At 46.9% G+C, this 20,823-nt stretch overlaps 1 protein-coding gene across 1 annotated transcript; it reads right to left on the bottom strand.

The window, feature by feature from the left end:
• Positions 1-11,744: 11,744 nt before the first annotated feature.
• Positions 11,745-17,730, bottom strand: HEBP2 (heme binding protein 2). Its single transcript, XM_060030508.1, has 4 exons — positions 17,567-17,730; positions 16,864-16,999; positions 15,939-16,119; positions 11,745-12,292 (listed from the first exon to the last, which is right to left on the bottom strand). Exons 1-4 carry the CDS (start codon positions 17,663-17,665, stop codon positions 12,094-12,096), a joined length of 615 nt encoding a protein of 204 aa, XP_059886491.1. The 5' UTR covers positions 17,666-17,730; the 3' UTR covers positions 11,745-12,093.
• Between the last annotated feature and the right edge of the window lie 3,093 nt (positions 17,731-20,823).

Below are 20,823 nucleotides of genomic sequence, written 5' to 3' on the forward strand. Positions count from 1 at the left end.
CATAAATTGAATTTGAACAATTGTTTATATTGCTGGGGTGCCGTCATGAAATGGGTACAATAGGATGATTTCGCAGACATTAGGATATTGTTGGGCGGGTAGGGGGAAGGAGGGGCTTTCGAATAAAACATGGACCCGATTCTTGAGGTTCTGTAATAAGCTATTCAGTTACTATAACATAGTTTCTTTCAGTGAGCTGCCCTAAACTGCTTTCCACACAGGCCAGCCTTCATTCACAGAACAAGAACTAGAGCAATCTGTAGTCACTTGTTCAGCATTGGAAAAAAAAAAGCCTTTTATTAAATACTTCTCATGTGCTAGGTAAGGAAGAGAGAGTTCTAAGAAAAATGTGGATGAGAGATCATTAAGGTGCTTCCAACCTGGTGAAGAAGACACACAGTGAACTGTCAGAGTAGACGAAAAGGAAGAACCCTGGGCAGACGTTGCTGCGCGCCCTCCCGCATCGTGTGAGTTCCCCTTTACCCACAGAACACCTGATCAGTCAGCCAGTGCAATGGGGAACTCTGGGGAAAAGATCACTTACCTAAGGAGTCCTGTGGTGGACAGAAACAGCTAGGTCCTTTACCACTGTCTCACGTGGTCTTCGGCAGGAGACTAGCCATGCACCAAGTAACATACTAGTACAGCCCACCCCACCAGCTCCCACAATCCAACGGGCCATGTGGCACGGTTTTGGCCAGTGAGACTGGCAACAGTCTAGGAGTTGCCAAGAGAGTTGCTTTCCTTATGTAGGTGCCATCCCCTTCCTCCTTTTATCCCTAGAGTGGGTGGGAGGCTGGAGGAGGAACAGTACTCTCAAAACCTTTGAGGCACCAATAAGGACGGAAGAAGCCACATGTTGTGGAAGGCGGAGGAGGAAGGAGCCTGGTCCATTGATGACAGCCAGAGTCACTGCACCAGCCTCGGGCTGTCTACCTCCAGACCCACTGGGTAAGTCATTTGTCACCTGCTTTGCAGTTGAGTGGTACTGTTCTCAGAGGAAGATAAGAGAGGGATTGGCTATGGTGAACCTGAGCTAAGAGTGTACGAATGAGGAGGATTTTGCCGGACAGGGGAAGCTGGCAAACGAAAGACACTCCAAACGGAGGGGATAGCAGGAGCAGAGGCGCAGAAGCAAAGTGTTTAGAGGAAACCAAGGAGCTAAAATAGGAAGTCTCTAGAAAAACAAAGTGGGACATGAGACTGGAAAGGTCATCTCAGGCAAGAATGTAGAGGGCCTGGGATGTCATCCCAGGTAATTTGGGTTATGTTTGTAGTACTGGGAAACAATGAAGGTTTTTAAGAAGGGGAATGATGTGACCTGCCTGGGGTCTTAGGCTTTTCTCAAGCTACTCTCTCCCTTGGTAACTGCATCTAATCTCATAGTGTTACATTAATGTAATATATACCCGTCACTCCTGAGCGTCTCCTGTCCTGACTTCATCAGTATATCAGTTGCCTACTCAGAATCTGCATTTAGAGGTGTTTTAAACTTAAATATATCCAAGCCTTTATCAATGGGCGTTACCACTCACACAGTGGCTCAGGCCCCAAGTCTAGGCTCATCCTTATGGCCTCTCTTTTCACCCCACATCTAAACCAGAAGCAAGTCATGTCAACCATGTTGCCAAAATATATCACAAATCCAATCCCTTCTCACCAGTTCCACTGCCACCTCTCAGGTCTAAACTATTATCTCAGACTACTGCAGAAGCCTCCCAACTGGTTTTCTTCCCTTTATCATGCATCTTCAACCACCCTCAATTCACCCTACAAAATTGCTTTTAAAAACAATTCAAGCACTCCCCTGCTTGAAACGTTCCAAAGACTAGATGTTACAATTGGAATAGGCTTCTGACTTCTAGCTGTGGCCTGCAAGGCCTTTAAGATCTGCCACTATTCCCCTCACTCAAAAGGTTCGCCTCATTCTTCTTTCTGTGCCCTGATAGATGCTACTTCTGGACTTAGAGACTTTATTCTAACTATTGAAAAGAAAGGTGCCTGTATTTCTATGCTGGTTTAGGTTCCTTAGGAAGTAGACACTGTAACACATTTGAAAGGAAAAGGGAGGAAAGAGAATGGGGCGGGCAGAGCTAACACCCTGCAGTACTACTCAGTCAGCTAGGTCCTTTATCAGTGTCCTGCTTGGTCTTTTGCAAGAGGCCACCCTGAGAAGAGTGTGCCCTCAATTTCCACAGCTTAGTGAAATCACTGACCACTTATCCTGCCTGCCTTGAGAAATAGCATGGCCTCAGCTTGAAAGCTAAGGTGGACCTTTTGAAGCCAAGAGTTGGAGGCTGTCAACCGTGCACACTTCTTGCAGCTGGATGGCAAGTCTTTTCTTGAGGGGGGATATAATAGCACATCTCCATGCCTGCCACACTCCACCACTTGCACTGTTTGGATCCAGTTCCGCAGAAGCGTGTGGAGAGCAGCTCCTCCAGGGCTCTGGTGGACCTCTCTTCCTGAGGAGAGATTTTAAAAGAATTTGATAGGACCAACTATAGAACCTTCCAGCAAATAGTCTCCAGGACACAAGTGGCACTTATCATCCCCCACCTCCACTCTAAATTCCTTTCACCCTCAACTATCACCTCTGTGGGGCTTGGGGCTTTTCCGATGGTGTGAACCAAGCCCTCATTCCAGAGTGTTCTGAAATCCTGGGAGCCCGGGTGGCTGTACTTGCCTGTGGATAGACAATTGGGGAAGGAGTACAAAGGGTGCCCCAAGTGGGCCCTCTAGTTCCCCACCTCATGCAACTGTAGGCTTGCCTACAGTTCAGGGTCAGTTGCCCCTGGCAAGATGGTGACTCTTCTTGCCTGCCGGTCCCTGGATACAAAAAGACCAGAGAGCCCAGCTGGCAGCAGTAGGTTGAAGTTCAATGGAACCCTTGCTGTGTTGCCAATGGGGAGTGTACACCTCTGAGAACAAGGACCTCTGGCTCTGCAGAGTTGTGGGGTGGAAAGTCCTACATCCCTAGTGGTTCATTGGGAGTGACTGATGATAAGTGAGGTCACTCCTCCTTCTACCCCTTGGTTCCCAGATGCACGTGTCCTTCCTATTATAGACACAGCAGCATACAGGTTCTCTGGTCTAGTAAGTGTACTGTGTTTGGGAGATGGCGCCCCATCTTGGCAGGGTATTGCCTCCAGCCAGGCACTAAAGCAAGTCATTCCAATATGCTATCAGGCCAGCAGCTTCTAGGTGGTGCAGTGTGTCAGAGAACCAGTGGATCCTGCGGCCATGAGCTAACTCTCCCTGATTGGATGTTATGATGTGTAGATCACCCGTTCTGTAAATCCACGCCAGCGGATCAGAGACTTTGTAAGTTTCTAGACTGTGGTGCTGGGCAAGGCCCTGTGAGCAGGAAAGAAAGCTGCATACCCAGAATAGGTGTTAACCCTGGTGCCAATGAATTGCTGGCCTGCCAGGAACGAATGAGTCTAATATACTCAACTTGGTATCAAATGACAAGTCAGGCTCCGACAGCCTTACCAGGGTCTCAGCATTGGTACGTATTGCTGGCAGGTTAGACATTCAGATTCAGCAGTATCTAGGTTGGCCTTGGTAAGTGGGAGTCTGTATTTTTGGGGGGTCCATGCATAGCCTCCATCTTTGCCACCACGGCCACTATATTTGTGTGCCCATTGTACCAGCCCTGGGGTGGGCACCAACAAGAGCTAATACCAACGGGCAAAGTCATTTCATCTACCTGGTTGTTTAGTGCCTCTTCCAGTGGGTACTTTCTAGCGGGCCTTAACATATGATACGGTTTTTCAGGCTCTGTGCCTGTTCCCAGATGTCTAACCATATGCCTCTACCCGCAGACCTTGTCTCAATTCCATTCTTTTTCTTTTCAAACTCCTGACCAGTTGGACAAGCCATTGGCCACTGCCAAGATTCCATATCTATTTTAACTTTTCTCTCTCACGAAGTGAGTGACCAGGTCCATCACCAAAAATTCTGCCTTTTGTTTTGCAGAAGATTTTTTTTCTCGAAGCTTTCTTTCGACGTCACCCCTCAATGGGGGTGTAATGCAACTGCTGTCCATCTCCAGCTCGGGCCACAGTAAGCCAACCCACCGACCACCAAAAAGCAGGCTCAAGTCCCTGCCCACCCCCCTCCAGCCTATCTTACAGGTCCCAACAGCCATAGGGAGGGAGCAACGTGGGGGCAACCGTAATGACATGGGGATCTGGGCCACCTGCTCATGTCACTTGCTCACGTGCTCCACTCTTGCACATGACTGCTCCTCGAGGTATCGTTTCCATCTCATGATGGAACCGCCTAAGGTCCCACAGACCTTAGGACGCGGTGCTTCTGACAGGGCCCAGCTAAGATGGGAAGCTCTGGATGTATCTGATACATCCAGAGCTAGAAGTCAGAAGGCCACAGCTAGAAGTCAGAAGCCAGAGCTTCTCATGGGTCCATCTCTACCAGGACCCAACAGCACTCCAGAAGCTGCTTTTCAGAAAGCATGCGGTTCTCTCCTGCACTTAGCACAGCCCTGCTTCAGGACCCCAGGGACCTGCGTTGCGTGGTCCCACTGGGTCTTATAAATTCCACACTGCAATTTTTTTCACCACTGACACCTCCAGTACCCTAGGGTCTGCCAGGGTCTGCCAGATCACATGGTCCAAGTGGCTGATTCCTTCATATCTACCCCTTCTGGACGTGTTTTTAGTGATTGATTCCCCCTAATTATGGGTCATATTTTTCTGTTTCTTTGCATATTTTTCCAGTAATGTTTTTATTGGATGGTGGGAACTGTGAATGGTAGGTTGCTCGTCGACAGATTTTACTGTATTCCTTTAAATAGTATTAGGCTTTATTCTGGTGCACAGCCAAGTCTTTTGGAATCCATTTGATCCTTTCAAGGCTTTTAAGCTTTGTTAGGGGAGCTCCAGAGAAGCCTTTGGTTTAGAGACAATTTACCCTCACTATGAACACCATACCCTTTTGAAAACTCTACCTGATGCCCCGTGCGCTATGAGTTATGTCCACTCTTGCTAGTGGGAACAAAAGCTATTCCCAGCCCCACATGTGATCTGTGACTCATTTGTTCTGCTGCTTCCGGTTGTTCGTTTCTTGGCAGGGATAGTTTCTTCTTACACCTTCACAGATTAGTGCTCCACCAAGAGTCAGAGGGACTCGCTGCGGATCTGCAGAGCGCTCTGTGTGTGTTCCTCCTCTCCTTTGTTCGGCCCAACAAGTCCTAGCCACCTTGGCGTCCCATCCCACTGGTCCCGGTCTCCTCAACTCAGTGAGACCACTGGCCTCTGTTTGGCTTCCTCCCCCCTTCCTGCTTTGCTGCCCGGAAACCATACCTCCAGGCCATAAGCTCGAACACTCACTGGACTTCCCTTTCTTCCCATTCTCTCAGAGATCACAGTGGTGTGCTGTGGACTTTCCACGTCCGGCTCCTGTTTCACCATTGTGGCCAGAAACGCATGTTCATCTGGGGAGCTTTAAAGAGCATTGCTCAAGGGAGTACCGCTTTCCTTACCACCCTGGCTGAGGGAAAGGGGGTTTAGAGACTTACACTCTTACTTCACAGGTCAAGGAATCAGTGTGGGTTTATCCTCCCTGCCAAGTACGTCAATCTTAATTATATATCCAGGGACTGGAGAAATAACAATGAGGGTTTGCAGACCCAGTGGACCCACTAGAAGCCAAACTTTGACTAGTACTCCATTTCTTTTCTGACGTCCACATGCTCCCACTTTAAATGGGAAGGGGAGCTAGGATGACACTGAGCTTCTGGGTATCAAATGTCAGTTTGAATCCCGGCATATCTGGATATTTTTCTTTCTCCGATGTGTAGCCACCTGAGTAAATGGCCATAGCCTTTTGGAAAAACACTAAGGGAATCATTACTGTACACACTGAACTATTGCAGTGACCATTCCCCTAAGGGCCCAGTCAATGGGTTTTGAGTCTGGAAACTGGGCAAGGGATCACAGTTCTGTGGGGTTTTCTTGGAGGTTTTTTTGGGGGGAGGGGGGGAGGTGATCTCAGCCCCCTGCTTATCCATCCTTGATCTCTTTTGATGATAAAGAATTACCCTTATTGGTCACCCTCTCTGTTTTGCCCCTAGGAATGCCATGTTCTATTAACTACCTCCGTAAGACTTCACAGGTCAGGCCCCCTTGGCTGCCATTTCGACTTTGGTGTTTAATATAATTTACGCACCCTTACTTTTGTGGTTAGCACTGCCACCTGGGCTCTGCAAGGTCTCGTCATCACGCACATTGCTCTCAGCAAGCCACGTTCCACCCCAGCCTCTCCAGCCAGCCCAGCCTGCAGAGGAGATCCTCCACAGAGTCCTTGGTGATGCTCACACCTCTCTTACCAGTGCATTCCTACTGGCCTTGGTAAATGATGGCTCCTCTGGGCCTTCTCGTGGAACACAATGTCTATGGACTGAATTGTGCCCACCCCAAATCTATATGTTGAAGCCCTAGCACCCAAGGTGATGGTATTTGGAGATGGGCCTTTGGGAGATAATTAGGTTTAGGTGAGGTCACGAGAGTGGAGTCCCCAAGGTAGGATTAGTGTCCTTACGAGAAGAGAAAGAGACCAGAGCTTCCCTTCCCTCTCCATCACGTGAGGATACAGGAAGAAGATGGCTATTACAAGCCAGGAAGTGGGCCTTCACCAGGCACTGATTTGACCAGCACCTTGATCTTGGAAGTCCCAGCCTTCCAAACTGTGAGAAATACATTTCTCTTGTTTAAGCCACTCAGTCTATGGTATTCTGTTATAGCAGCCCAAACAGACTACGACAAAAATCCGATGGGCCTTGTTGCCACCTATGATATACCCATTCCAGCATGCCCCTTCCGTGAGCCTTTTCAGTCCTTCCTTTTTTTACCTCTTCCATCAGTTCAGGCATTTCAACATTTCTATCACTTTTTCAGGCTACTAGGTGCCTCCCTAAAGCAGTGAGTTTGCTGTACCCCCTGGAGTTCTACTCATGGTGTTAACTCCTGTATCCAGAGCAACATCCCCACGTCAATAAGCTTCCTTTATCCAGTCTTGTGTCCTGGCACCTTTGACTGAGCACCTTCAGAGCCTAGTCCCCAGGGTACTCTCCTGACCCCTGCCAGTACCCGTTGGCTAGGCTATGCAGCAACCTTTGCACGTCGTCCATCTCTTCCTTCATCAGGCCCAGCCTGGCCTCTGCCAGGTTATGCTGTGACTTAACCTTGGGTAAATGCCTGATAGTCGGGAGATGGGGTGGGGACAGCTCCCAGAGGCACCTGTTGCCTTGTGGGGGAAAGACCTCTATATTGTCTTTCCTCACATTAGGGCAGGAGGAGGGAGAGAGGGTAGTTCTAGCTCTTAATGGGGGGAAGGATGGGCCTCTTCCACAGGCCCAGAATGTTCAGAAACTTTTAGGGAGTCAACACTGTTGGGGGCATCCACCGGATGTCCCCATTTCACGTTCCAGGTTTGGTCCTGACCTTGACACGGCAGATGGGGCTTGGCCGAACATCCGTTGGTGGTTATTCCTTTTACCATCCAGTCCTCATGCTGGCCTTCTGCGTGAGGTGAGGACTTCTTAGCAAGCTATGAAAGAGGCTCTGGCCCTCACATGTAGTTTTACATTCTTCGTTAACTGACCGCAACTTTTCATTATCCACCTGCAGGACAACAGTCCAACTTAGTAACAACCATTCAAGTCTATTGTCCTTGTACTCATTATCTACCCCAGTCCTAATTTTTGAAGCTCCTGAATCATTCACCAGTCACTGCATTCCTTTTCACCAGTAAGCTATTCCATTTAAGGGATTAATAACTAGACAGCCTCGTGCCGTGAGCTGTGTATGTACGGCCTGTCCACAGGGATGGGGAACTCGTAACCAGCCAGGCAGTGCATGACCCAGTCCCCCAAACGCTGTCTTACTGCCCACAGTCTTGGGGCCACACTGATACCAGCTGTGCCAGTTCGATGCTGAGACAGAGTTGGGAGTACGAAAGGTGTATGGTAATGTCATACCAGTGAAAGGAAAAAGGAAAAACAAGATGGGGCAGGGGAGCCGTCAGACTGCAACACAGATCCGACACTTTCTACGAGCCCGCCAGGGAGCTCTGGAGCAAAGACTGCTTATAGGAAGGGTCCCGAGTCGGACAGAAGTGGCTTGGCCTTTGTACCACCAGCTTGCTCAGTCTTTGGCTGAAAGATGCCAGTAAAAAAGCACGCCATCAGTTCCTCCTGCCTCGCTCCGTTGTAGGCTAGGTACCCCCTGAAAACAGTGTGTCCTTATCTTGAAATCGGCAGTGGATCCTGAAGAAAGTCACAGCTGGAGACATCGGCTAACCACACCCCTCACAGCTGGGCAGCGGTCCTTTCATGAAGGTGGATCTGAGTGGCATGCCCCCACCCCGTGCTTGCCGGCCATGACTCCAAATCCCAGAAGAGAGATGCCCATTCTTTGGCCACAATCAGAAATAAGTACCAGAAGTGATTGATGAGAGCTTCGCTTCAGTAACCTCGCCTCTGAACCAGGCTCCTAAATCACGCTCAGCAGCAGCGACCCTGCTCTGGTAACCGCACCTCCACAACTAAAGCTCAATCAGTTGCTAAGTGATTCCGAAAGTCCGCTAATCCTTGAACTCTGCACTTCCAGAAGCTCCGTACAAGTCAGCGTTTTCTGTGTCCAGAGAGACCGTGTCCTGCAAGCACAGCGCTCCCTGCTCAGCAAGCAGTATGTGCAGCTTTGTTCTGGATACTGAAGGGGGCTTCTCCCTTTGACACGTCACCTCTGCTCAAAAGGCTTCCCCCGCCCCCAGGCTGTCATCTGAGTGGCTCCTTCTCATCATTCAGATCTCCTGTGTCTTCCTCCGGAGGCCTGGCCTGCCCGCCCACGTGACAGCCACTGCACTCCGCCCAGCCACACCCTAGCTCACTGCCCCATTGGTATTTGCACTCCCTCGCTCTCCAGAACACTTCACAAGGACAGGGGCCCTGCGTGTCCTGTTCACTGTTGTATTCTCAGCTGGAAGGTGGACTGAGTAGGAGAGTGGAAGACGTGGTTGGATTTGACGGGTACAGCCACTGTTGGGGGCATTTCTGCCTGTCACCATAGCCCAGCCCCTGGAATAGTGTGCAGAGCCTGCGACCCAGGAGGGACTCCATAAGGCTTCTTGAAGAACGAATGAAAGTAAATGGCATTCCAGTGAAATATTTAGGAGGAAAAGCAAGACTTTTAGAGGGTTAAGTGATGACTAGAAAGGAATGAATGAATGCACTCAGTTTAAAGGATTGTTTTCAGGCTTTTAAAAGCATGAAAAATTGACATACACGTAGACTAACGTGGATGGGTCTGTGGGAAGCACAGTGGTGGTGGTGGAGGGGTGTTGCCCACCTTAAATCCCTGTCATGGTCCCTGAGATACCTCCTCACAGCCTAGAGCTGCAAGGAAGCCTCTGGACAACTCTTTCCAGAGAAACTGGATAACCAAGGTAAGGGAGAAATGGGAATTATTGTCCTATGTAAGGGTCTAGGGGGAACTAGGATTTTATTCTGGGGAGCTGGGAGGATCAAGCCAAATCAGAGCCTGTTGGTAAGCAGAGTGATTGGAGCATGTTGGGAGGGAGAGCCTGAAGATGGGAGAAGGCCTAATTGATGGAGCATGAGTTAGACCAACAGGAAAGGTGGATGGTTTAGGCTCGGAAAGGAATCTAGACATGAATTTCCTATTGATAAGAGAAGGAAAATCTCAGTAGAAATGTTGAGGGATATTTTGTAGTCAGTGCCAGCCACATAATTAAAATAACTGATTCATTGCTGTGAGAAATACTCTCTGGTCTGGATTAATTGAGGGCTGAAAAATGTTTTATTTATGATTTGTGGACCAGGAGGGGAAAATGGGATACCTTGGAATGAATAGTACAAAATCGCGTTTTTATGGAACATGTTTCAGATTACAACTAAATCTTGGCAATCAGACATATGCTCTTCTCATTTAAAATGGAAGTTACTTCATAAGAGATGTCTATTTTTATAGAACTATGGGGTAAATATATAAATATTTACCTCATACCAGTAGAGGCGAGTACTGTGGACTTTCATTAGTAGGAGGGCTAGAAGGTGACCCACAGTTGGTTTTGGTAAATGAGCTAAGAAAGAAATTTAATTTCTTTTTGGCAAACACAAAAATGCAAAGAATAAAAAAATAATCAATGCAAGCAAATACCTTTGGAAAATAATTGCCTAAGACTTAAAAAATTATATCTATATAATAATTTCAAAACCGGAAACCTAGCTTGTTTTGTATCAAAAATTATAATCTAAAAGGTATCTCTGAGGTCATAATCACGTTGATTATGCATGCATGACACGCAGGAAGGACCCCTCAACACAGTCCTAGCCCACTGATGGCCTGAGAAAGCTGCACTCTAGAACACTGGCTGCCGGTGGGCGCAGTGGTTAGCAGTCTGGACCCAGGAGTCCGACTGCCTGGGATGGAATCGGCCTCTGCCCTTACGGCTCCAGCTGGAGGCAAGTTACCTTACATCTCTGTGCCTCAATGTCCTCATCTGTGAAACGGAGATGACACAAGGTGGCACACAGGGTTGTTCTGAGGGTCGACTGTGGGAATTCAGGTGAAATGCTTAGAAAGCTACACCTAGAAGGCAATCCATGAATGTTAGCTATGGAAACCATTAACTCTAGGTACGTTGGTCTAGTGTACCCAGGTTAGGGAGATTAATTTTAAGAGACACCATATAATGTTGGGGCTGCAGGGACCTTGAGCATCATCCGGCCCCACCCTTTCATCCACTGGAGACCCAAACCTGCCACATAAGTGATCACGTGCCTGCTTGAACACACACAATGATGGAAACGGGAAGTAATGTCATTCGTGGGCAGCTTTACCTATTGGGAAGTCACTGAGCTCCAAGGTGCTTTTCTCCTTCGTGCCTACAACCGTCATCCACTAGGAGCCCACAGTAAAGCTATGACCTTCCCATGACAGGCTTCCAGATATTGACACTCTTCTCCAGGACAAGCGTGTTCCAATACAATTAGGTCCAAATTTCAACCTCTTTGATTTTGCAGCAAACCCCTCTTTGAATACTGAATCATTTTTATATACTGATTCAGTATATAAAAATACTGCATAAAATACTTTAAAAATTCAAGTGAATTTTTTTTAATTTATTTATTTATTTTTGGCTGCGTTGGGTCTTCGTTGCTGCGCACAGGCTTTCTCTAGTTGCAGAGAGCGCGGGCCACTCTTAGTTGTGGTGCGCGGGCCTCTCAATGTGGTGGCTTCCCTTGTTGTGGAGCACGGGATCTAGGCACAAGGGCTTCAGTAGTTGTGGCTCACGGGCTCAGTTGCTCCGTGGCACGTGGGATCTTCCCAGACCAGGGCCTGAACCCATGTCCCCTGCATTGGCAGGCGGATTCTCAACCACTGCACCGCCAGGGAAGCCCCTCAAGTGAATTGTAAAAGTCTACGTTTGTATACATTTCTTCAGAAAAAACATGCCTCTCTTGAGTATCAAAATAAAATAGGAAGTCCCTAACTTCATACATTTATTTTTTGTCACGGAATATTAGCAACACTTTTGAGTATTGTGAGAGCTTTTCTCGTGTGTGGGGAGCAGCGGGCAGATAGGAAAGAGGGCTCAACGGAAAAAGTAACAGCGGCATCTGCAAAAGACACTTTGATTTTTGTTTCCAACTGAACTTGAGTTCTCTAGGCTTGACGGCCTTGTAGTTCCACACAGGATAAACTTTAACATTTTTATTGATAATATCTGGAGGAGGTAACATCCAACTGACACAAATCCAAGTAGAAATAAGGCAACATGATTGTGATACAGTGAAGAAGGGGGAAGTAACATGACGTTTCCCTGGAGCCTCATAGAAATAAAGATCGATTTACATGTTTATAGAATACTGTCCCCTGTTACCTGCGTATCTAAAGCTTCAAGCATTAAAAAGGCACAGTGGAAATAAGCTCAATTCATAGTAGTACTCTCAGGTAGAGCTACTAGACACATTTTGCTTATGGGTAATGTTGACGTCTATGTTAAACAGAGGTTTTGCCCCTGGCAATGTACCTTCCTCTCATTTGCTCATTCCTTTTCTTCGGAGGGTTCTTTTTTCTGAATCAACCACACCTCATTTTTTCTATCAAGCAATTCGAAAGGACTGTTGTAGGCTGCGGTGTAGTAAACCTTTTCATCGAAAACTTTTCCTTCTTCCCTCAAAATGCTTGCTAATGTCAAGAGTTGTTCTTGATTCCTTTGGGCACTAGAGAATCCATCGAAAGACCTACAAAGGAGAAAGTAAATGACCATAAATGATTTTAATACTGATGTGAAGGTCAGTCTAAGAAGAAAAGTGGGGGCTGATACAAGGAAGCCTGGATGGAGTGCGGTTTCAAAGCCCCTCCCTCTAGGCAGCTGAACTGACTGTCCCCTTCCTCTGGTTCCCAGGCTCAGCGTGACCTCACACGCACTGAGGGGACCCAGGAGGAGGCAATACGTCCCAGCTGTTGGGCAGATTTGGAAGTTATGCCATCTTGTGCTCTAACTCTGTGCTTCTCAAGCTCTAATGTGCGTGCGAGTCACCTGGGAAAATGCAGGTTCAGGACGTCTGGGCTGGGGCCCAAGAGCCTGCATTTCCAACAGTCTCCTGTACTACTGATGCTCCCGGTCAGAGAGCCACAATGAATCCCCCTTAGCAGCCTCCCTTTCAGTCTTTCCATTTTCTTTTCTTTTTTTTTTTTTTTTTGCGCTACGCGGGCCTCTCACTGCTGTGGCCTCTCCCGTTGCGGAGCACAGGCTCTGGACGCACAGGCTCAGTGGCCATGGCTCACGGGCCCAGCCGCTCTGCGGCATGTGGGATCTTCCCGGACCGGGGCATGAACCCGTGTCCCCTGCATCGGCAGGCAGACTCTCAACCACTGCGCCACCAGGGAAGCCCCAGTCTTTCCATTTTCTATCAAACATTTCCCGTTTCTTCTTCTCCTTAGAAAAAGGGCAGGCACTGTATTACGGATGAACATAAGTTTTGACCCTATATGGAAGAGATGGGCATTTTGGCAGCTCTATACAGTCTGAGAAAAGCTTTAACAGAGACAGAATCAAAGTGCTTGGGAACGCTGAGGATATGATTACATCGGGGCAAGGTGTGTCTCTGAGTGGGGCCTGGAATGGAGGATAGTTTTGCTGGGCAGAGAAAGGGGAGGGATAAGAAAAGAACAAAAGTCCAGAAATACAAAGCAATTTCATAGTGAGGCATAAAATGAGGTCAGAAAGGTGAGTCAGGACTTCCCTGGTAGCGCAGTGGTTGAGAATCCGCCTGCCAAGGCAGGGGACACGGGTTCGAGCCCTGGTCCGGGAAGATCCCACATGCTGCGGAGTGGCTGGGCCCGTGCGCCACAACTACCGAGCCTGCGTTCTAGAGCCCACATGCCACAACTACTGAGCCCACATGCCACAAATACTGAGCCCACGTGCCTAGAGCACGTGCTCCGCAACAAGAGAAGCCACTGCAATGAGAAGCCCGTGTACCACAACGAAGAGTAGCCCCTGCTCGCCGCAACTAGAGAAAGCCCGTGTGCAGCAACAAAGACCCAACACAGCCAAAAATAAATTAATTAATTAATAAAAGAAAGAAAGAAAGAAAGGTGAGTCAGAGCTGGAAGGAGGAACCTTGTACATCATCCTAAGGCCTTTTGAGATTATTCCAAAGGATGTTGGAAAAGCAGAAAAGTAACTTGATTAGATCTGGGTAAAAATATAGGCAGAGAGATGGAAACTAGATTGGAGAGAAGGAGCCAGTTAGGAGGTTGCTAAGAGGATGGGGATGAAAAGACAGTCAAAAGATTTGCATAAAAAGTAGGAAAATAGAAGTTTAAGTGTAGATTTTAAAGTATATAAACAAAAATACCCTGAGATTAAATCATGACAGCACACCGACCTAGCTGAGTTGCTGAAATGTAAACATGATGAATTTGAAGGCTGAGAATAGGAAAAACAGACACAAAAACATTCCTAATATGCCTTCTTTAGCATAAATAAGGTTTATTATCAATTTGCCAGTGGAAAAGATCATTCCTACCATTCTTCAGATAAGATGTAAGGTCTCGAGGGTATGAACCAGGCCTGTTCTGTTCCACAATGTCTACCAGGCACCTAGTCATTCCTGGCCTGCAGTACCTTTTAAATTCCAGTTGAGTAAGTAGAGGAATCTGTGTATGCACATGTATATAAAACAAAACATTGAAGATAAATTGATAAATCTGTTCTATAATTTCCATCATGTTGACTGATGATGATAATTCTGAACCATGTGTTAGGAAACATTTCTGCTCCTAAATTTAGTATTTATTTCCTTAAGGAATGTTCTGCCTAAAGGGAATCTGTTTCAGATTCCACTTCTTCCTTGAAATCAAATCTTGAGCCTCTTACTTAGAAATCATCTTTTGTCCTCTGAATACACGTTGTTCTACAATGATCTATCCACGGCTTTATTCAGGACACAGACATATACTGAGCCTCCCCACACGCACCTGCCTCACCAGCAGCCGAAGGATATGGGCAGAGTAACGTGTTGCTGTATTCTTGAGGAAATTACAGTCTATCAGTAGGTCATTAGAATTTAGAATCATAGCACTGAGAGGCTGGCTGACTGGAGAAACTGAGGAAGGCATCACAGACAAGGTACCAATTGATCTAAGTCCTGAAGGATGAAAGTAGGCTCTCTAGGAAGAGAAGAAAGAGGGAGCTGGAGCTGGTAGTAATATCATGCTCATGTTCTACGTATTTTAGGTAAATTAACTCATCTGATCTTCATGGCAACCCTGTGAGATAGTAGGTAGGTACTGTGATTAGACACATTTTACAGATGAGATTTTTGTCAAGCAAAGTCTCAGTAACTTGCCTAAGGTCAAAGGTACAGACACGTGGAGGAACTCAGCCTACTCAGTGAAGGGCGGGAGGCGGGGGGGGGGGGGGGGAGTTGTCAGGGAGACAGGTTGGGCCGCGTGTTGCAGGTGATGCAGTACGCGGAACGGTCTGAATGTCACGCGGAAGCAAGAGGAAAAGCCAACAGATGTTTAAACACAGTAACAGGTTGGGGTTTTGTTGCTGTCGTTGTGAGAACGATCGGCGTTCCAGAGTGGAGGGCCAGGGAGAGGAGACTGGTGGGCAGAGAGAACAGCTGGGAGGCTCTCAGAATGGAACCTGAGACTGAAAAACGTCGGAGTATCTGGTGAGTGTCAGGCATGTGCCGAGCACTGGGGTAGCAAAGAGGACTCAGCTGCGGTCCCTGTAAGGTGAGGGCCCGAGCAAGTAACAGTGGGGAGGAAGGGAACGGAATCACACCCCTTTCTAAGGCGAATGGGCCAGATTCAGGGGCTGAGTGTGCTGCCGATGGCTACGACAGTCCTTGCTGGGGAGGCCGGCAGGCTGATTAGTGGCTTTACTGAGACAGGCACTGTAAGGTCAGAGTAAGGAACCAGTAAACCAACCAACAGAGGCAGTCACTGCGGGAAGCAGCTGCCATCCTTTGGGCTGGGGGAACAAAGGGAAGAGTTTGAGGCTATCAGAAGCTACTAGTTGAGAGGAGGGGTACCATGCACTGTTTTAAGGTATTTTTCTCCAAATTTAACTAGAGGGCAGGTAAGGACAGTCTTTTGCTTTTGTGGGGGAAGGTCCGGTGTATGTTTGTATTGCGTCTTATCTGTGGAAGGTGTGCGTCAGCCTTCTGATAAATAAAATACAAGTTATTTCTTGTAAAGGACCCTTAGTAACGTATAAAACTAAGTCACTAGGAAAACACCACGAAATGCATTAGACCTGTTTTTATGGAAGGGGGAAAAACATAGGAGCTAAGCTGCACAGGAGCTAAACTATGAGTGCCCGCAAGTAAAACCAACAGTCAGAAAGGCTATAAATTATCTACCACTTACCGTACGAACACCGTCATTTCAGCTCTGTCTTCAATGAAGACATCTGACTCTGAAGGCCTGGGGGGATCAGATTGCTGTTCAGAGGGGATATACAGGGAAATGGTAATGGTAGACTCGCTAAAAGGACCTGAACCGGGCTCCACGTAGCTTGTCACTGGAGCGGTCATCTTTATTTTCATCTCTGTGCCACAAAAAATATATATTTAAATGCAAAGGAGACCGTGAAAGCAGATTTAGTGTATTTATGACTACATTTACAAACTTATTTTTTGACCTGAGTTTCTTGATTTACTTGACATAAATATTTAAACTTTAAGATAATTTTCATCTTAAAAAAAATAATAAGGGCAAAATGACAATTATCCACTGCCCACATTAAACACTTTCTGTATTATTAATATTTTTCGTTAATAAATTCCATAGTTTTAGGGATAGAAGGGGAAATGAGAGATAACATAGTCCAGTTCATTCTTTACTTTTACAATTCAGAAACAGAGGTCCCATTGGCTAAGTGACCTGCTAAAACATAAATAGCATGAGAGCCAAACCAGAAGATATATCTTGACACCCTGGATCTTGTGTTCTTTGACCCTTCCTGCCTCCTAATGTCTCTTACTCTACCAGTCAGTCACCAAATTATCTCAAAGCATTAGCCATGAAAGGGCCTTAATGCTTACTTACACAGAGGCCCAGTTCATCCAGCAGAACCACAAACAAGGAGAACAGAGGCTAAAAAGCACTGCCCAGTACTACACTCCTCTAGACGCCTCGGGTCCTGAGCAGAGTCCTCCTCTTCAAACATTAAGTCTTTGACGATCTGGTTATTTTTCTATTCTAAAAGGTATTTATTTAATCAGCGAAAACTCAATAAGCCAGGGCACTCAACCACAATAGTGTGTATAATTACAAGGTAAAGTGCCTTCACCTTTCTCGTTTTTGCCTTGAATGTAGCCGTTCAGCCTTGTGAAGCCAGTCTGCATGGCCGAATCCCAGTCCATAGACTCAACCGAAGTGCTGACCCACTTCGCAGGTCCGTAGTGTCGGATCTCATAACTTCCAGGCTAAGATGGAACAGGGGGTACTTGGGGAAGCAATTCTAAGAAGGCAGAACGTGAGATGCAACAGTACAGGTACCTTGATCTCGGGTCCACCTGGGACAGCCAGTCCAGGGGCTGCGCTCCCCTGGAGTCCGGCCGGAGGTTCTGGCTTCCCAGCACCGGGCAGGGCTCCTCCCCCGCGGCTCCCATCTTTGGGTTAGAGACGCAGGCGGCCTCTGCCCCACAAGCACAGGTAGGGAGAGTCGGCTCGATTCGGGTTAAAAGCAAGCAACTGTTCCGCCCCCGCCCGGAGGGTCCCATCGCAGGTTTTGGGACGTGGTCGATTTTTTTTTTTTTTAACCACAAAGAAAAGAAATTGAGATGTGGCCAGTGCCTGGGGGTAACTACGGCTTACCGACCGCATCTTCCCGTTTGTGCAGGAATGGAGCTAGGGACTCTGACCATTTTTAAAAATGTGCTTTTAAGTTAAACCTATGGGACCCTCCGGCCGCATTGAAGATCACCTCGAGGACAGCCCCACGCTGCCCACCCCCCCGGCCCTCACTCTTCGCGCCCGCGGGTGGAGCCTACCTGGGGGCTCGCGTCCTCCGGGGCTTCCCAGCCCGGCGTCTCTGCGACAGCCTCCGAGCCCTCGGCTGCCCCGGGATCGGGCTCCAGCACCTCGGCCATGGGCAGCGCCGACACTCCGAGAAAGAGGCCGGTGAGCTGCGCCGGAAGGGGGCCACTCGGGACCGCCCCGCCTGCGTGTCCCCGAGTCCCCGCCCCGTAGACGCCCGGCCCCCTCTACACACTGCAGGAGCCCCGAGTCCGCGGGGCACTGCGGGGCCCAGGCCGGGAGGGGGCGCTGCTACCGCGATCCCAACCCTGGCCGGCCGCTCCCATGCGGGTCCCCCAGGAGACCCGATAGCAGGGTCTGCTTGGCCAGGCTTTCTTCGGGGGGCGTTCTCCCTTCCCCACCCTTGTTTTCTTTTTCTTTTTCTTTTTTTTAACATCGTTATTGGAGTATAATTGCTTTACAGTGTTGTGTTAGTTTCTAACGTATAACAAAGTGAATCAGCTATATGCATAGGAATATCTCCATATACCCTCCCTCTTCTGTCTCCCTCCCACCCTCCCTATCCCACCTCTCTAGGTGGTCACAAAGCACCCAGCTGTTCTCCCAGTGCCATGCAGCTGCTTCCCACTAGCTATCTAGTTTACATTTGGTAGTATATATATGTCCATGCTACTCTCTTACTTCGTCCCAGCTTACCCTTCCCCCTGCCTGTGCCCTCAAGTCCATTCTCTACGTCTGTGTCTTTATTCCTGTCCTGCCCCTAGGTTTATAAGAACAATTTTTTTTTTAAGATTCCATATATATGTGTTAGCATACGGTATTTGTTTTTGTCTTTCTGATTTACTTCACTCTGTATGATAGACTCTAGGTCCATCCACCTCATCACAAATAACTGAATTTCGTTTCTTTTTATGGCCGAGTGATATTCCATTGTATATATGTGCCACATCTTCTTTATCCATTCATCTGTCGATGGACACTTAGGTTGCTTCCGTGTCCTGGCTATTGTAAATAGTGCTGCAACGAACACTGTGGTACATGTCTCTTTTTGAATCATGGTTTTCTCAGGGTATATGCCCTGTAGTGGGATTGCTGGGTCATATGGTAGTACTATTTTTAGTTTATTAAGGAACCTCCATACTGTTCTCCATAGTGGCTGTACCAATTTACATTCCCACCAATAGTGCAAGAGGGTTCCCTTTTCTCCACACCCTCCCCAGCATTTATTGTTTGTAGATTTTTTGATGATGGGCATTCTGACCAGTGTGAGGTGATACCTCATTGTAGTTTTTGTTTGTTTGTTTGTTTGTTTGTTTGTTTTTTGCGGTTCGCGGACCTCTCACTGTTGTGGCCTCTCCCGTTGCGGAGCACAGGCTCTGGATGCACAGGCTCAGCGGACATGGCTCACGGGCCCAGCCGCTCCGCGGCATGTGGGATCTTCCCGGACCGGGGCAGGAACCCGTGTCCCCTGCATCGGCAGGCAGACTCTCAACCACTGCGCCACCAGGGAAGCCCCTCATTGTAGTTTTGATTTGCATTTCTCTAATAATTAGTGATGTTGAGCATCCTTTCATGTGTTTGTTGGCAATCTGGATATATTCTTTGGAGAAATGTCTGTTTAGGTCTTCTGCCCATTTTTGGATTCGGTTTTTTGTTATTGAGCTGCATGAGCTGCTTGTAAATTTTGGAGATTAATCCTTTGTCAGTTGCTTCATTTGCAAATATTTTCTTCCATTCTGAGGGTTGTCATTTTATCTTTTTTATGGTTTCCTTTGCTGTGCAAAAGCTTTTAAGTTTCATTAGGTCCCATTTGTTTATTTTTGTTTTTATCTCCATTACTCTAGGAGGTGGGTCAAAAAGGATCTTGCTATGATTTATGTCACAGAGTGTTCTGCCTATGTTTTCCTCTAAGAGTTTTATAGTGACTGTCTTTACATTTAGGTCTGTAATCCATTTTGAGTTTATTTTTGTGTTTGTGTTAGGAAGCGTTCTAATTTCATTCTTTTACATGTAGCTGTCCAGTTTTCCCAGCACCACTTATTGAAGAGGCTGTCTTTTCTCCATTGCATACTCTTGCCTCTTTTATCAAAGATAAGGTGACCGTATGTGTGTGGGTTTATCTCTGGGCCTTGTATCCTGTTCCACTGATCTATATTTCTGTTTTTGTGCCAGTTCCATACTGTCTTGATTACTGTAGCTTTGTAGTATAGTCTGAAGTCCGGAAGCCTGATTCATCCAGCTCCGTTTTTCTTTCTCAAGGTTGTTTTGACTATTCAGGGTCTTTTGTGTTTCCATACAAATTGTGAAATTTTTTGTTCTAGTTCTGTGAAAAATGCCATTGGTAGTTTGAGGGGATTGCACTGAATCTGTAGATTGCTTTGGGTAGTATAGTCATTTTCACAATGTTGATTCTTCCAATCCAAGAACATGGTATATCTCTCCATCTGTTGGTATCATCTTTAATTTCTTTCATCAGTATCTTATAGTTTTCTGCATACAGGTCTTTTGTCTCCTTAGGTAGCCTTATCCCTAGGTATTTTATTCTTTTTGTTGCAATGGTAAATGGGAGTGTTTCCTTAATTTCTCTTTCAGAATTTTCATCATTATTGTATAGGAATGCAAGAGATTTCTGTGCATTAATTTTGGTTCCTGCTACTCTACAGGATTCATTGATTAGCTCTAGTAGTTTTCTGGTATCGTCTTTAGGATTTCTATGTATAGTATCATGTCATCTGCAAACAGTGACAGTTTTACTTCTGCTTTTCTGATTTAGATTCCTTTTATTTCTTTTTCTTCTCTGATTGCTGTGGCTAGGACTTCCAAAACTATGTTGAGTAATAGTGGTGACAGTGGGCAACCTTGTCTTGTTCCTGATCTTAGAGGAAATGGTTTCAGTTTTTCACCACTGAGAACAATGTTGGCTGTGGGTTTGTCATATATGGCCTTTATTATGTTGAGGTAGGTTCCCTCTATTCCTACTTTCTGGAGAGTTTTTATCATAAGTGGGTGTTGAATTTTGTCAAAAGTTTTTCTGCATCTGTTGAGATGATCATATGGTTTTTATCCTTCAGTTTGTTAATATGGTGTATCACATTGATTTGTGTATATTGAAGAATCCTTGCATTCGTGGGATGAACGCCACTTGTTCGTGGTGTATGATCCTTTTAATGTGCTGTTGGATTCTATTTGCTAGTATTTTGCTGAGGATTTTTGCATCTACGTTCATCAGAGATATTGGTCTGTAGTGTTATTTTGTGACATCTTTGTCTGG

The sequence above is a fragment of the Delphinus delphis genome, chromosome 14 (assembly GCF_949987515.2).
Source record: "Delphinus delphis chromosome 14, mDelDel1.2, whole genome shotgun sequence".
Taxonomy (NCBI): domain Eukaryota; kingdom Metazoa; phylum Chordata; class Mammalia; order Artiodactyla; family Delphinidae; genus Delphinus; species Delphinus delphis.